A 17,751-nucleotide genomic window follows, 5' to 3' on the forward strand; every position below is an offset into this window, starting at 1 on the left:
ACCGGCAGCCAACGGTGGTGACCGGCGATCAACTTCCTCTCTCACGGAAAATATTTTCCCTCCTATGGGCAATTTTGCCTTCAATTTGGGGGAAAATGATTTCCTCTTTGTGAAAAGAGGAAATCATTTTCCCCAAAACAATGAAGGATTTGGGGGTGGGGAAGGAAAATGTTTTCCCACGGAAAATATTTTCCACCCCGGAACACCGGAAAACGCGGAAAATATTTTTCCGCAAACGAACACATCCTTATAGTAGGAATGAGTTTTGCAAGTGGCCTTGAAGCATATCATAAACATTAGTCTATGCAATAGGCAACGAATTTGGAGTGAGGAAGGCTTAGATTAGAAAAAACAGCAAAGGAGTAATAACTCGACAGACTTTTGCGTGTAATTTTGAGAGGTATTCTGTGAACTCATCTGATCAAGAAAAAAATATGAAAGACTTAAAGTTAAAGTTAGAGGTGGTTATCCTGCTTTTGTCATATTTAAGTTTGAGAATGACATTCATAGAAGTATGTTCCCAATTATAAATTTCTATCGGAACATCAAAAGCACTTGATAAAATATGGAATAATGATTCCTAATACTTTGGTGGGGGGGGGGTTGCTATGGAATATAAGTTCTTCACAAACCAAAACTTGGATTTCATCATGCGCGATTGTCAAAAGTTTTTGTAGACTAAAAGATCAAATAATATAAGTGTGGGAGATTGTCAGAGTCTTTAGAATCATTTTTAATGCATGCAAATGCAAAATCCAATGTTTTTTTTTATACTGTATAAGTAGATCAAAATGGTAGATTGACAAATCTATTTTTGAGAAATAGTTTGTCCAAATTTGATTGGAAATGTTTCGATGATGTGATGATTTTTGACACCACGTATCATACTAACAACTATAACATGATACGTGCATCTTTTGTTGGGGTTAATCACAATTGGAATAATACTCCGTTTGGCTGTGCATATGTTGAATGAGATTGCAAATTCATTTACTTGGTTATTTGCTGTGTTTTTGAAGGAAGAGACAAAGCCTTTACGTTGCACATTGTGTTCTTGGAATTGCTTTTCTCGCTCTTAAATTTTAGTTTACTTTTTCAGCATTTATAATTTGACTTTGGTTTAATTTCGAACACCTTGATATTGAAATACAGAAAATATCAACGAATACAGTGGTTACAATTATCAAAAGCCCATCATTTTTTTTGCTTTCCCGTGAAAACCTAATTGTTATTCAAATTTCGGTCAATCATAAGAATATATATAACACGTGAATTTATGTGTCGATATTTGAATACTATGAAAATTTAATAAATTTCCCACTTAAAGAGTCAAAATGCACGAACCCGTAAAATTTTAATCAAATAAAAAATCAAAAGCAAAAGTTAATTTATTTAGTCTGCCAAAGTGGGTAGGCTCAATTGGTAAGATTCGATCTCTTTGCACACTATGCCTAGTTTCGAACTCCGCTACCAGCAGTCCCTTTTAGTAGCTAATGTGTAAATCCACTATAAAACCTTTTAAACTAGTGGTATGCCCTGGCCTTCGTATGGGGGTAACCTCCCTCCTAAATTGATCTTCACCCAAAAAAAAATTTCTTTTAGTCTTGTATTTTTTAATATTAAAAAAAATCAACAAGGTGCGTTTCCATTATATTAGACATGTTATATGATGCATTTATTAAAAGGGAAAATTCCAAAAAGGAACTCGAAGTGGAGTTATTTTCTCAAATAAGGGCTTGAAGTGCCCTCATTTTCTCAAATAAGGCCTGAAGTGAATCTTGTCTCAAAAAAGGGCATGAAGTGGCCATATCAGTTTTAAATAAGGACCTAACCTCACTGGCCAAAGGGTATTTTCTACTTTTAATTTTTTTCTTTTTTTTTCTTTTTCTATTTTTTTTTCTTTTCCTCGTCCTTTTCTTTTCCTTTTCTTTATTTTTTTCCTCTCTACCCTCCCAGTCTTTACTGCACCTGGCCGGTGACTTCCGCCACCCTCAGGCAAGGCCGCCCTCGCCCGACGTCTGAAAGGGTGAGGCTAGCCCAAGCGAGGAGATCGTCGCCCGACGCCGGCGAGGGCAACCCTTGGCCTCGCCTGGGCTGGCGAGGCCAGGCCAGGGCGAGGGTCGCCCTTGCCCACTCAGCCCAAGCAAGGCAACCCTCGCCCAACGTCGGTGGGGGCGACCCTCGCTAGCCCAAGTGAGGGCGCCCCTCGCCTGCGCTGGCATTGGGCAACCTCGCCTAAAGCCAGCGGAGGTCGCTGGCCAGGCGTAGTAAAGGCTAGGAGGGAAGAAGAAAAAAGGAAAAAGAAAAAGGAAAATAAAAAGAAAATAAAGTAAAATAAAAAATAAAAAATATACTTATAATGTTTTTGACTAAATTACCCCTTTTCCAGCAACGGAATAGTTACTAGCCGGCCAAAGGTCTTTTTTTGAGACAATTTGATCATTTTATGCCTTTATTTGACACGATTTGGCCACTTTAGATCCTTATTTGGTACAGTATTCACTTCAGGCCTTTATTTAAGAAAATAACTATAATTCGGCCTCTTTTTTAGAATTTTTTCTTTATTAATATGCTAGAAAATAGAGAACTGATAAAATACGAGTCATGATATTCCCTGTCCCTTTCTCTCTGGTGTGGTGAGAGGTGGAGGAAGAAGGAGAGAAAGTTATGGGTCCCCCCATTTTTAGTGCGGGTACAAAAAGGCCAAAAGGGATAGATAGGGTACAACGTTAGGTACAGCGTTATGGGTCCACTCATTTTGTTTATTAATTCGAAAATAAACAAAAAGATATTCAGGGAGAAAGTAACCCCCGTCCAGCGTCCAAAAGATTTGGTCAGCCAGTCAAACTTGATGAACTTTCCTCTTCAGATAGAGAAACTTTGGCAGTGACTTCCACGGGAAATTATTCTTTCTGCTTTCCTTTTCCAACTTGAATTCCAACAAGAGATATCAACCAAGAAGGAATAATTATTATTTTAAATTCCAAATTCCGAAATTCATATTTTCGCTTTGCTCGATTTCGAACGTCAGCAAAATATCCAATTCGGAATATTTAGATCACAAATAATAATTAATCTCGGATCAGGTTTTGTCTATCGAACTCAAACTCGAGATATATTTTAACACCAAATCATGACGCTAGAGGAATGAGAAAGAGATGAAGAGCATGGCATAGTTTTGTTAATATCCAAGGGAGTCTTTTGTTTAATCCACATGAGTGCAAGGCTAGCGCCGTTTGCATTTCGTTGTGCTGACATAGGATTTTTAATGGTGCTCATTTAACGGAGGGTGAATGTGTCATATGGATAATTTGAGATTTTTTTATGATACAAAAAAAATTAAGGTAAATGTGTCACAATAGGCATAGTTTTAAGTTTTTTTGTAGGTTTTTCTCAAAAAAATTTCCAAGAAGTCCACGATTGTGGTGACAGATAGGTTGGCTGCATGTCGGACTTCCTTTTCAACATCAATAATTGAACGAATAATCAAAATAATTTGCATTCTATACGAGATTGTCGTTTAGTATTGCGATATTTTGACAGTCACATCTTTCGTGTGATAAAAAAGAAAGAAAAATGGGAACAATGTTTGACCACATGCGCAAAAATTAATAATTGATTGAGGATGAGCGGTGCGAAATCGATCTATCACACCATAGTGATAGTTCAATTATTGAAGATTGTGCTACTTTTATTTTCCTTTATATAAAATAAAAGAGCGGGAGAGGCCGCCCTCGAAAGTCACAGGCGAGGGCGGGCCTCGCCTGGGCGACCCTTGCCGGCTACAGGCAAGGTTGGCTCTTACCAGATCTAGGGGAGGGTCGCCTCGCTCGTTGCTAGCGAGGACTTGGACAAGGTGACCCTCGCCAGTGGCTAGCGAGGGCTTGCAGGCCCCGGTCAAGGACTTCATTTTGTAAAAATCGAATAATTCTGCTAACTCCGTCCAATTTGACTAACAGAATTGCTGACATTATTGTTTTTTGTAATATTTTATCTCTCTCACGTAGTGTCTTGCATCGCGTTAAGGTTAACTAAAGTTATAAACGACATTGTTTTTTTTATCTGAATCCGAATTTTTATACAAAATCTTAATTAAATTAGTTTAAAAAATCTAAAAAAAATTCATAAAAAAGATAAACTCAAAAAAGAAGAAAAAAGCTAAAACTTTAAAAAAAGAAAAGAAAATGCACAGAAGAAAAAAAACCCCGCCTGTATTTTTTTTTCTTTTTAAGATGTAGTTTTCTTAATTTTTAAGCTAATTTAACTAAAATTTAGGTAAAATTGTCTTTGGACGAAAATGCCCTTCATCAGTCGAAATATTTAGCCAGCTGACGAGATCAGACCCTTATTTGAAACTGCTATGACCACTTCAGGCGCTTTTTTTGAAACAAGATTCATTTCATGCCCTTATTTGAAAAAATGAGAGCATTTCAGGCTTTTATTTGGAATTTTTTCTAATTTGGAGTTTTTGATTGTTTTTTTCCTATAAATTTTCCGAAAAAGACAAAAGAAGAAGTCGAAGATTGTGGTGATAGATAGGTTGGCTGCATGTTGGACTTCCTTTTCAACATCAATAATTGAACAAAAAATCAAAATAATTTGCATTCTATACGGGATTGTCGTTTGATATTACGATGTTTTGATGGTCACATCTTTCGAGTAATAATAAAAACGAAGAAAAATGGCAACAAGGTTTGACCACACGCGAAAATTAATAATTGATTGAGTATGAATGGTGCGAAATCGGTCTATCACACCGTAGTGATAGTTCAATTATTGAGGATTGTGCTACTTTTATTTTCCTTTTTATAAAATAAAAGAGTTGGGAGACGGGACCAACTTAAATAATGCCCTTTGAATGTTGTCAAAAAGGCACGGAAGCCCTAGAGGTCCAGAAACTTATTGATCGGCATGATAATCGCGCATTACTACTGCGAGCGGTGTTCGACCTCCTAAGCTTGTTAGTTGGAAAATATAGTCATGAATCACTAGGCCACTAACATCTTGGATGAAATTTTTATGAGATTAGGTGGAGGAGGTCTATTGAATTTTGCAGTTTTAGCGACGTGGCATAAATAAATAATAAATAAGGTTAATGCCACGAAAAATTCAAAATTGGTACACTTATGATAATTTTATTTCGAACTAATTTTTTTATCACTGAAAACCTAAAACTGGTACACAGGTGATAATTTTATCCCGAATTAACTTTTTGACCACAAAAAATCCAAAATTGGTACACTTGACAAATTTACTCCGAACAAATTTTTTGATCACCAAAATCTCCAAATCGGTACACTTGTGACAAATTTACCCTCCGTTAAATGGTATTAATATCATGAAAAACCAAAAATTAATAAACTTGTGACAAACAAATGGGTAAAACCCAAAATTGATATACTCGTCAACTACTACAAACTCAACAATTTGACAGTAAAATTTAACGAAAACTAATAGAGGGTAAATTTGTCACAGGTGTATCATTTTAGGGTTTTTTGTGGTCAAAAAATTAGTTCCGGATAAAATTATCACAGGTGTACCAGTTTGGATTTTTCTTGGTCAAAAAATTAATTTAAGATAAATTTATTACAAATATACAAATTTGAAATTTTTCATGATATTACCCTTAATAAATATAGGGAGAGAGAGCGCCTCGATTTTGCAATATTTAGATTTTATTATCATTAAGGAAAGTTCAATCACAACATCGTCACCTGCAGGGGGAAGAACGGTAGAAGTGCCAAAAGTTATGTACGGAGCTCACTTTGGTGCCAAAAGTTTCAATCGGATTACTTAAGTGCCAAAAGTTGTGAAAAACGATCACTTAAGTGCCACTTCGCCGGAAATCCGACTTAACATTTTTTTATTAATTTCTCAAGCTGATGTGGCTCGTCGGAGGCTGATGTGACATTTCTTTTTTTTTTCCTTTTCTTTCTTTTTTCCTTTCTTTTCTTTTTTTTTTCTTTTCTTTCTTCTTATTTCCGATGGCCGGCATCCGGCCACCGGCCATGGCCGGCCTCGCCGGGCGTCGCCTTCTTCCAGGCAAGGCCCGTCGAGGTCGCCATGGCCTCGGCGAGGGCCGACCTCGCCGGTGTCAATATTTTAATATTTTTTTTGGATTTTTTTTCCTTTCTCTTTTTTTTTTCTTTTCCTTCTTCCCCCTGGCCAGTCCGGCCAGGGGGAAGCTTGCCGACGAGGTCCACTGGGGAGGCTCGCCGTCGCCGGGCAAGGCGAGGCGACCTCGCCCAGCCTCGCCACGGCTGTGCGACGGCGAGGGCCGGCGAGGGCGGAGCTCGCCATGGCTGGGCGAGCTCTGCCCTCGCTGCCGTTGGGCGAGCTCGGCGTCGCCCAGCTCGCCAGATCTGGGCGATGTCGAGCTCGCCCGGCCATGGCGAGCGGCCGGCGAGGGCGACCTCGCCCAGATCTAGCGAGGTTGAGCCTCGCCGCGGTGCGACGGCAAAGCTCAACCTCGCCAGTTCTGGGCGAGGTCGAGCTCGCCCGGCCACGGCGACCTCGCCCAGGTCTGGCGAGGTTGAGCCTCGCCGTGGCTGCGCGACAGCGAGGCTCGCCCTCGTCAGCACTGTCGAGGACTGGTGAGGGCGGAGCTCGCCATGGCTGGGCGAGCTCTGCCCTCGCCACCGCTGGGTGAGCTGGGCGACGCCGAGCTCGCCCAGTGGCGGCGAGGGCAGAGCTTGCCCAGCCATGGCGAGCTTCGCCCTCGCCGACCCTCGCCGTCACACAGACCTCGCCTGGGCAGGGCGAGCCCCGGCGAGGGCTCGCCTCGTCAGATCCGGCGAGGCCGGGCCTCGCCCGGAGGAAGACGACGACCGGCGAGGCCGGCCATGGCCGGTGGCTGGCCTCCGGCCACCGGCCATGGTAGAAGAAAAAAGAAATGAAAAAAGAAAAAAGAAAAGAAAGAAAAAAATCAGAAAAAAATATTTAAAAAATTGAATTATACACGTGGAAATGTCACGTGTCATTAAAATTTAAATATAAAAGTCACGTATTAAATTTGGTCGGAATTTCTCGTCGTTGGCACTTAAGTGATTATTTTTTCTCCGATTTGGCACTTAAGTGATCGCCGGCGTAAACTTTTGGCACTTAAGTGATCCAAATGAAACTTTTGGCACCAAAGTGAGCTCTGTACACAATTTTTGGCACTTCTGCTGTTCTTCCCCCATCACCTGCACGCTGACAAGCTCTCCCAACCCCCACTGGAGCCCCGCAATTGTGGGAAAAGTTCAATCAATTAGCAATATGGACCCAATTTTCTCTACTCACCTATTTCTCTCTATATAAAATAAGTCTCATTTTTGCTTCTAATTAGAAGTTTTATTTAAAATTATCTAATCGAACGTATTTCTTCTGCAAAAGGTGAAACCACTCTTACTAAATAAAACCGCCAAAAAAAGATAAGTATATGAAGCCAATTTGTAAATAATTAATTTCTTTAAAATGTACATAAGTTTGTTATGTGAGAGACAATTACCAAAAAAGTCCTAAATCTATTACATTTGTGCCAATTGAATCACAAACATTTCAATTGTGCCAATTGTTTCTTAAATATTTTCACATTTTGCCAATTGAGTCAATCTAGTCAATTTTGATTGGAAAGCGCTAACGTAGACATCGGCTGTGACATGTAAGCCGAAAAAATGTGAAAATGTTTATAACTCAATTGACACAATTGAAATGTTTAGAACTGAATTAGCACAGATGCAATAGGTTTAGAACTTTTTTGGTATTTTCCCCATTCATCTAATAAGTTAAAAAATTGTCACAACTTATTATCCATGTGTAAAACTTAAAGAAATAAAAATTAAAAGAAGGCATAAAGATTCGAAGCTTTCCAAGCCCTTAAAAGTCTGGGTGTCTTCTTTATCATGGTTATGTTTGGATATAACACAAATATGTTTTATAGCTGCCTGGAAGTAACGATGTTCATCCAGATGTTGGTCCATCTACATCTAAGAATACAAGTTGATGTTGGAAATATTGGACTAAGTGCAGGCCAAGTTCTTATGAGGGAGATGTTAGGACTTGGCTTACGAGTCTACAAATGCTTCTCCACCACAATGAAGACAAAAGCATTGGATTGCATATGTTGTTGAGAGAGTGTTTTACAACATGGAAAGCCGGATTTTTAGCCTTCACTTATTTCGCGAAAAATAAATTATTTGAAAAGTATTTTTCTAAAAATAATTACTTATATTGCTTAAAATAATTAGTCAATGAAAAATATTTTCATTATCGACAATAATTTATGTCTAAACATTTTCATACACAATAAAAAAAAATTGTTCATCGATTTTTTATAAGCAAAACAAGACATCATTTTTTGAAAAATGTTTTCCAAATTGTCAAGTTCCCTCGAGCTCTGTTTGTTTCGCGAAAATTGAATGATTTGGAAAATATTTTCCAAAAAATGATGGCTTGTATTGCTTGAAATAATTAGTTAATGGAAAATATTTTCATCGTTGATAGCAATTTATATCTTAAAATTTTCTTAAACAATAAAAATATTTTTTGTTTGACTATGGTTAAACACGAAGAATGAATATTACTTCCGACTTCTAATGAGAAAAGAATATGCAATTTCCTAATGCAAAATATGGCACGAGATTTTTTATGATTTAAAAATGTAAATAAAACATGCAAAATACAATGCTATGCCATGAACGTGCCTGAAGATGTTTTTACCGCAAGCAAGACAAGTTCCTATACAAAGACTGTTAAGTAGGACTTTCCTTTCGCTTGCGTAATTTCTGTACTGCGTTTACTTGAATACCTTAAATTTTTTTTGATCACTTAAATGTCTATAAATTTTTTAAAAAGGTTCATTTTAGTGCCATAAATTTAAAAAAATGCTTACCACGAGTGCCGAAAATTCAACGAGACATGACACTTGTTTTGCAAAAGACGTTTTTCAATTATTATTTTAAAGTAATTGAATATTTCCTTTTTTTTCCTTTTATTTTCTTTCTTTTTTTTCTCCTATGTATCTTCTTCGCTCCGCGGGTCATGAGGACCTTGGCAATGGCCAGTGACCTTTGCCGATCAAGCGAGGGCCGCGACCCTTTTAATGGCACGTGAAGCAATTTGACTAACACATTGTGTTACTTTCACTTGTACTTTTCCATACAGCAGAATTCTTTTATTAACAAGATAATTCACCCAAAATCACATTATGAACATTGCAGCACCTCCAAAAGGCGCGCCTAACACGAGATGGGACGTGGCCGGCCATCCAAATGAACAAAACAACACAGAACCACAATAGTGGATAAACTCAATATGTCGTATGAGCTTAATTCCTATTTTTTTTACAATTTTGCTGAGTCATACGAGCTTTAATCCATATAATAAGACACGAATCTGGAGGGTTTGAAAAGAAAAGGCCAAATTAGTTTTCCCTCTCATTTTGCCTTCTTCTCTTCATCATCCTCCACTTTCTTGCAAGAATCGTCCTCACTGTCGCTCCCTTCTTTGGGGCTCTCCAGTGCCCTCTTCTCTTCCTCCTCTTCTTCGACCTCGTTCAGCTCGCACTCCTCTCTCAACCCTCCGTACTTCTCATTCCTCTCTGCTCTCGCCTTCAACACCTCCAGCAGTTCGCTCACCGCTTTCTCCTTGTTCCTTCTGTTCTTGATCAGGACTTCGCTTATGTCAGCCGGCGTCATCTTGGCCTTCTCGACCACCTCTCGGAGCTCCCTCGCCGCCGCCTCGCCGATGTCCTTGGCCTCGCAACCCAGGTAGTTCCGAAGCAGGATCTCGAGCGCCGGGTAAGAGCAGTAGCTCATGTAGATGTGCATGTCCATCCGGCCACTCCGGAGCAACGCCGGGTCGAGCTTGTCGATGTGGTTGGTGGTGAACACAAAGATCCTCTCGCTCCCGCAGCACGACCACAGGCCGTCCGTGAAGTTGAGCAGTCCCGATAGGGTGATCGTGTTGTTGTTTCCTTCCTTGCCGCCGGACTCAGCGTCAGGGGCACCAGGGTCCGAGTAGCTCCGAGGCGCGGGGGCTTTGGGCGCCCTCAACCTGTTTGAAAGATTGACTGAGCAGTCGATGTCCTCGATGACGATGATGGACTTGGAGCTGGTCTTCATGAGGAGCTTCCGGAGCTCGGAGTTGGAGGGCACCTCGGTCAGCTCGAGGTCGTAGATGTCATAGCCGAGGAAATTGGCCATCGCGGCGATCATGCTGGATTTCCCTGTCCCAGGTGGGCCGTAGAGCAGGTAGCCCCGCTTCCAGGCCCGGCCGGTCCGCTGGTAGAAGGCCTGCCCTGCCGCAAAGTCGCGGAGGTCCTCCATGATGTCCCTCTTCTTCTCCGGGTCCATGGCCAACGTGTCGAAGGTGCTTGGGTGTTTGAACGGCACCGATTCCCAAGGGCGGCCCGGGGAATCGTTGCGTGGATTAGTATAAATGAGGCGTTCTTGGTTGTTGCGGCGGATGTCATTGGCCTTGCTCATGATATAGTCCAGGTAGGAGTTGAGGATGAGGTCCTTGTTGCGTTTCCTGATCTGGAGCTTGAAGCTACGTTTCTCGTAGGGGAGGGTCCGCCACGAGGGTGTCTGGGACTGGCGCTGCGTCACCTCGTGCTCCCACTGGACGGCAACACCGTCAAAGACGTCGGCGATGCAGTCGTTGTTGGAGAGGCCGAAGGTGGTGGCGCTGGAGTTGCGGGCGCGGGTGAGGGAGAGGCGGCTGGCAGAGCCGGAGCCAGAGACAAAGGAGCTGAGGTAGAGCTGGACGGCGTTGTAGAGCTCGTTGGTGTTGACGCCGTCCGTATCGGCGATGTCGAAGTGGCAGCTGGAGGAGAAGCAGCGGAGGGCCCGCTTGAGGAAATTGTGGAAGGCGAGCCGGAGCTCCGTGGGGATCACCTCCTGGATGCGGCTCTGGCAGAGGGCCAGGATGCCCAGAAGGGAGACCAGAGATGTCCACGACTCGTTCATTTCTGCCGTTCTGTTTGATCTCAGGGTGTAGCAAGAATCGGGAGTGAGTTTTTTATGAGGAAAGGAAGATATTTATAGAGGGGAGTGGTCGTGGTTTGTGGTGTTTCAATGAAAGAAAAATGTGTGGCTCACATACTTACACGCGGTAGTCTTCGACTTTAATTAATGGAATAATATGAATTTTCATAGTCTAAAGAATAAATTAAGCATGTACTAAAAATTTGTGAATCATATTAAATAAATTTAAAATTCAGAAATCACATTAAATATTCGGCTAAAGTTTAAAAATTATTTATGGCATTTACCGGATAAGAAAATAAGATGGAGGAGGCATGAGGGCAAAGAAGATGGAGGGGTGAGGGTATAGAAAGAAAATGAAAAAAACCGAGAGAAAGAGGAAAGACACCAAAAGATAGGACAGTACACGATGACGAAAATTTCATGTCAGCAAGAGATGCGGGACTTATTGCTAACGTGCAATTGCGACAATTAAGGACGATCTTAGATGGCAATGCAAAGGAGGTGGATTCGAAACATCGAATGAAAATTAATAGTTTTTTTAGATAAATGAAAGTTCCGAATAAAATTGAGACTTATTTTTTATAGCTGAATTTCTTTTAGAGAATTATTAGGCTTTAAGATATCGTACTTCTATGTTGATGCTTAGTAATTTGTCGCAGCGGCTACTTTACTGCACCCAACTCGCACGGACATCGTAGGAAGTTAAGCTCCCATTTGGAAGAACTATTCAATAGCAAAGGGCCAAAGATTGTTTTTTTTTCTTTTGGTTAATCCTCAATCTTTCTTTTTTGTAAGTCAACACAAGTTAAACCCCAAAAAGAAAAAAAAAAAGGACATTTTCAATCGTTGGTAGAAATAAGGGTTAATACCACGAAAAATCTCAAACCGGTACATAAATGACGAATTTACCAAAAATTAATTTTTTGAGTACCAAAAACCCCAAACTTGTCCATCTGCAATAAATTTACCCCAAATTAATTTTTTGACCATCAAAAACCCCAAACCGGTACATTTGTGATAAATTTACCCTCCGTTAAATTGAATTAATATTACAAAAAATCACAAGCTGGTACACCTATGACAAACAGAAAGTAAAAATCCAAATCGATACATCCATCAGCTGTCATGCGTCATCTAATTAAAAAATTTGATGATAAAATTTAACGGAATGTAAAATTATCATAGGCGTACTGGTTTGGAATTTTTTGTAGTAAAAAAATTAGCTTGAGTAAATTTGTTACGGTTGTATCAGTTTAACGTTTTTCGTGGTATTAGCTCTAGAAATAAATCATAAGATTTTATTTCCTTTTTACGCTGATATGAAAATGCCATAAGACAATGAGAGGAGAAAAAGAGAATCTAATATATAAAGAGGAAGACGTTAAAGAGAAATCGGGCAATGAGAGAATAAATAAAAATAAGTTATTTAGTGAATAAATAAAAAGACCGTCGTTCGTCCGAAAGCCCAAATCATTGGACGTTTTGGTATTACGATGTGAGATTTGCTTTGTCGTCACTCCTTTCGTAGACTAAAAAATGAAATAAAGGGAGTGATCCGCACGCCAAAAATTAATAATCAATCGAGGACGAACGTTGCCAAATTGGTCTGTAACACCGTACCGATAGTTCAATTATTGAAGACTGTGACACTTTTTTTTGTTTCTTTTTATAAGATGCAAAGGTCGGCAGAGGCGTCCAACGTAACAATGCCCTCCGAATGTTATCAAAAAGGCCATGTCGACACTTGAATTACGCCGGTGAGCCCAAACATGTATTTTCTAAGAAAATCATCTAAGAATCGAATTCGCCAATGACGTCAAGATTCGACCCCTCATTAGAAGAAGAAAACGCTATCGTTTCGATATCCCGATGTTTCGTATTCATGTCTTTTTCTGTCAAATTTCTTCTGGACATATAAACTAGAGGCATCAAAGTTTTAATGACCTTGGACCCGGCAATTAAGAGTTTGACAAATGAAGGCTCAGGAGCCGACCTACCAAATGCTAGACCCCCTTTGGTTCGGGTTTGATCGCCGAACCATGAATGACTCGGTTTTGACCGCCGGGTCATGGTGGTTTCAGTTTTGGTGGGGAGCGGTTGAAACACTTCGGATGGTGTTCCGTGGTGACCTTAAGTGGTCTCGATGGTTCTGGGCCGGCCTCATTACGTGTTTGTATTAATTTAAGCCATATCCACACGATTGCATTGCATTTGAATTGATTTTAAGCATAGCATTGAGGTTATGACTTTCCGATATGCAATCAGGATAATTAGGCTTTAAACCATTTTTACCATGAATAAAAAAAGATAAATAAAATGATAATAAAATGAAAGTTGCATTTAGTTTAGAGTTGTATGTCACAGCTTCGATTGATTCATGTTTCGTTATACTCTGTTTTTTACTAGTGTTCCATGATCGTCTTTAAGTTAGGAAGTTTACATCATTTAGATTAGAGATAGTTGCATGTTTAGATTAGAGCTTACTTCACGGGGTCCTGCCCGAGGCTTAACATCGTGGCAGTGTATATTTTTTATCCAACACTATACATGATTTTACTTTTCGCATCTTCCATTACGTCTTTTATTACCGTACATCTTAATATCATGTCGTTGTGTGATTGATGAATATTCTTGTGCAAGTTGCCATGCATGGATGTTCGTAGGGATTAAAAAAGGACAAAATTACACTACCAATGTTTTTTTCAAAATAACGAGAAAGGGTACCAAATTTAAATGCTAATAGATTATAGCATAATCAAGTCCTCACTCCCCGATATTTATGGCCCGTGTTTTACTTGACTTCTTCTAACCGGCCTCAAATAGGTTAGTGGGGAGTTGGGGTTGGGAGATCCTCAATTTTGCAATATGTAGATTCTATATCATCAAGCAAAGTTCAATCACAACATCGTCACCTGCATGCTGACAAGCTCTCCCAACCCCACTTAAGCCCCGCGTTCGAAGGAAAAGTTCAATCAACAAGCAAAAGGGACCCAATTTTCTCCACTCACCCATTTCTCTCTATATAAAACAAGTCTCACTGTGATATCCTGAAAATTCGATCAAATTTGGTGATTTATGAAATAGTGATTTCATCGACGCTCTATTAGTTAATTCTCGCTTTGGCCTGATCACCCAGGGAATGCTAACCAAAGGGGAAAGGCTATCGAAGAATTTATTTCTAGCAGCCGCCCATTAGTTCGAGATAAACTATAGTTGCGATTGATTGATTTCAGCCACAAATTATGATCTGATGTTGCGTGTCGAGTGCTCAAGGATATCACACCCGAACTATAGGACGTCGCCTCATAATTTTTACAAATTGGCCATCGAAAATTATTTGCTAACTTGCCTTTCTAGAAACCTCTTTGTTAGATTAAATCTTGGCCGTTGGATGGAACTTGGAGAGCAAGGCTTGATCTTGACCGTTGGATGGAACTTGGACTTTGAGGTCTCCTTTATCATGACTTGCATTAATTAGTTAGATTTTGGAGGCACCACCATCATGACATGCATTAATGGCCATAGGACTTTAGGGGCATCTCATCATGTTATTTTGTCCATTATCATTAATGCAAAGATTTCCAACATCAAGTTATTAATGGCATTTCATGATGATATTTTGGCTCTTATTTATTAATGCAAAGATTTTCAAGATCATTTCATTAATGACCAAGATTTTCAAGATCATTTCATCATGACTTTTGACTCATATTCATTAATGGTTAAGATTTTAAGAAGATTTGGTAATGATGGCCACATCTAGCCATTAATGAAGGAAGATTTGGTAATGATTCTATTTTGTCTTTTCTTTGCTTGGGCTATTATAAATAGGGAGAAAGAGAGAGAGAGAGAGTTCCCACGCCACTCTCTCCTCATCCTCACGCCATCACCCTTGAGCCCCATGGATCGTCGTGTGCCATTCACCGTCGTTTGCCGCTTGCCGTGTCAAGCCGAGGCCACCACGGACAACTCATGTCGTTGCCGTTGTCCTCGTGTTGTCGTCGTTTTTAGACGAGTAAGTTAACATCTAATCCCTCGATTAGAATGTTTAACTTGCGTAGGGTAGTTTAGCTAGTTATTGTTTTAGTGTGTTTATACTTATAGAATGAGCATTGGTGAGTCTTGATTGCTGAACTAAGTTGAAATAGATGTTGGATATGATTTGAACTCTTGGTGTGGTATTTTCATGGCTGAGAAGTGGTGGATCTCAAAGTTGAAGGCGTTTCTTGGAGTTTTTGTCTTGAATTCAGAACTGATTTTACTGTACGTCTCTGTTTTTCCATTTTTATAGAGCCTTTTGTGGTTAGAATCTTGAAAAGTGTCCCTCATCAAAGTTGTTCACAAGATCTTGATCTATAACATACTTAAATTTCAGATTTTTCTGAGCTCAAATGGGATACACGAAGGTCCAATTTCTTACCGAATCAGAACTGTTATACTGTAGATTCCGTGACCTTCGTGCCTTCTCAGATTTTTATAAAAATTTTCAGTTCGATTTCGACCATACTTCCTTCACAAGATTATAAACGAAATCCATGTCTACAGCGTATAAAAATTTCAAAGTGTTTTGAAAGGATTTGGGTTGTTTGTAAAACGAGTATTTCTTGTGGTTCGGTTCCCTCTGTTCCGACGGACCAGTTCTGGATTGTTTTCAAGCCATCAAAAGTGATCTTTGTATAAGGATTTTGGGATTGTGTTCTTCATGGAAAATATTTGTGAAGGTCTTTTTTATAACATATTCAAATTTTATAATTTTTGGAAACCATTTGCTATGCTTTTGAAGTTGATTTCCCAAATCATGCAAATCTGTCCAATTTTACTAGAATTCCATAATCTGCCGGTCTTTACTTGAAATCTTTGGCTTTCGATTTTCGGCCTAATAGAGACAGTAACCATAATTACCTAACTTTTCAATAATGTTTATTTGGCTGTGATCCGATGTTGAATGCTTTTGTAAATTCATGTTTTAAAATGAGATTTACAAAGTTGATTGACCGTTTGCATGTGTGACCACTTGTTATTGTTGTGTGGCATTGATGTGAGCACGATTCATGGATGCATTAGCTAAATGAAAAAAATAAGAATTGGCCTGAATGCTTGTGTGCTCGTGTGGTCACATGTTGGAGCCGTCTTACTGTAGATCGCTTGACGATACTTGATTTATCGAGGTCTTGCTATAGATCGCTTAACAATACTTGATTTATCGGATGCCTGGAGATTATCTGGATTGCAGATACTCTAGATGCCGGATCGCGGCCCGAGGGTGGATCCGATGCTCCTTACGGGATACCATCTTACTGTGTATCGTTTGATGCTGCCGTATTGAAATGCCGTCATTCTGTGTATCATTTGACGTTGTCGTGCCCGACGGGGCAGGACGATGCTCGATTATGCCGGAAGACTGCCATCTCGCTGCGTATCGCTTGATGTGCAGTGGCCAAGAAGGGTCGTAACAAATGAAATACGTGTGATGCATAGTGTTTGATTATGGGGTAGAAACTGCTAGGCATGGTATGAGACATGCCCAAGTGGATTTTGCCTTACAATCGAGACACGCGCGACTGTGATGCATTGATGCATGGGAAATCTCATTACATTATTTGGGTATGTGATATGTTTGATGCATCGCTGTGACATATGACTATCTATGTTATGCATAATATGCGTGCCAAGGCAAGGTAATGATGCCTGTGATTGGTTAATGATTTATGTCTAGTGCATGGTCGCGTGATTAAGGACCCCCGAGGTGAGTTGGCCTTTTAAACGGGGCTTAGGCGTTAACTTATTGAGATTTTTATCTCATTTGTGATTGTTAAACATTTTTCAGGCCCTTAGCATGTTGATACACCCAATATGGCTCGGGGTGCCTGGAAGCTGACTTTTGGTGAAGTAGATTGACCCCAGCCTGACATCTTTTTGTAGACTTTTATGGAAATGCCCGAAATGGGCTTGTAAAAAATGTTCCCAGGGTTAATCAAGTAAATGTTAAAATGGTGTTTTGATTTCAATGTTGTAAACCGTTTTCCTATCTATCCTTGTTTATTGTTATTGTCTGGGTGAATCTTTGTTTAGCTTCAGCATGTGTAATCAAAAGATAAAATGTTGGGTAGGCGACGCATTCTGGGACATCGCATCATAATGACCATTGCAGGATGTTGCGCGCTCGTGGGGTTTGGGTTTGCTAGATAGAGTAGCGGTGAATGTATGTCAAACTTACATGCTAATCTTGCTTGTTAAGTTTAAAGATAAAATGTAACTAAGTACCTCATCAACACCTCTGGAATCTATACAAGGGGTGAACAAAAGGAATTGCCCGAATCAAACCGAATTTCCGATTCAATAAAATTGGAATCGGTGAAAATCGATCCAGTTCCCGGTTTTTGGTGTGGACCCACCCATCCAGACCGGATCGGTTATATATATATATATATATATATCTTACAAACCCTAATTAGATAGATTTTCCCTTTATCATTCACAAACTCACGCCTCTCATTCACAACTTCACAAACTCTAATAGATAGATTTTCCCTCTCATTCACAAACTCTCTCGGTCACGCAGTGCCTCTCTTAGTCATGGTTGGCATGAGTTGTCAATTAAGACTAATTGGAGAAATTATAGGGCTGATTAGTTGCTAAAATTGTATTGTGTAATGTCTTTATTTTGAGGATCAACTATATTCTTAACCTAAGATAGTGCATAGCCTAGAATAGTTTTTATGGTAGTTTTTTTTCCATACAACTCTACATGTTTTTTGTATTCATTCAGAAAAAAAATAGA

The 17,751-nt window shown here is 39.9% G+C and overlaps 1 protein-coding gene across 1 annotated transcript; it reads right to left on the minus strand.

Moving 5' to 3' along the window:
* Positions 1–9,149: 9,149 nt before the first annotated feature.
* LOC115668313 (AAA-ATPase At5g57480-like) lies at positions 9,150–10,954 on the minus strand. The gene has a single exon (XM_030589777.2). It carries the CDS (start codon positions 10,947–10,949, stop codon positions 9,417–9,419), a length of 1,533 nt encoding a protein of 510 aa, XP_030445637.2. The 5' UTR covers positions 10,950–10,954; the 3' UTR covers positions 9,150–9,416.
* Positions 10,955–17,751: the final 6,797 nt, after the last annotated feature.

The sequence above is a fragment of the Syzygium oleosum genome, unplaced genomic scaffold (assembly GCF_021117445.2).
Source record: "Syzygium oleosum isolate NSW1041296 unplaced genomic scaffold, Sole_v2.1 Sole_v2.04, whole genome shotgun sequence".
Taxonomy (NCBI): Eukaryota; Viridiplantae; Streptophyta; class Magnoliopsida; order Myrtales; family Myrtaceae; genus Syzygium; species Syzygium oleosum.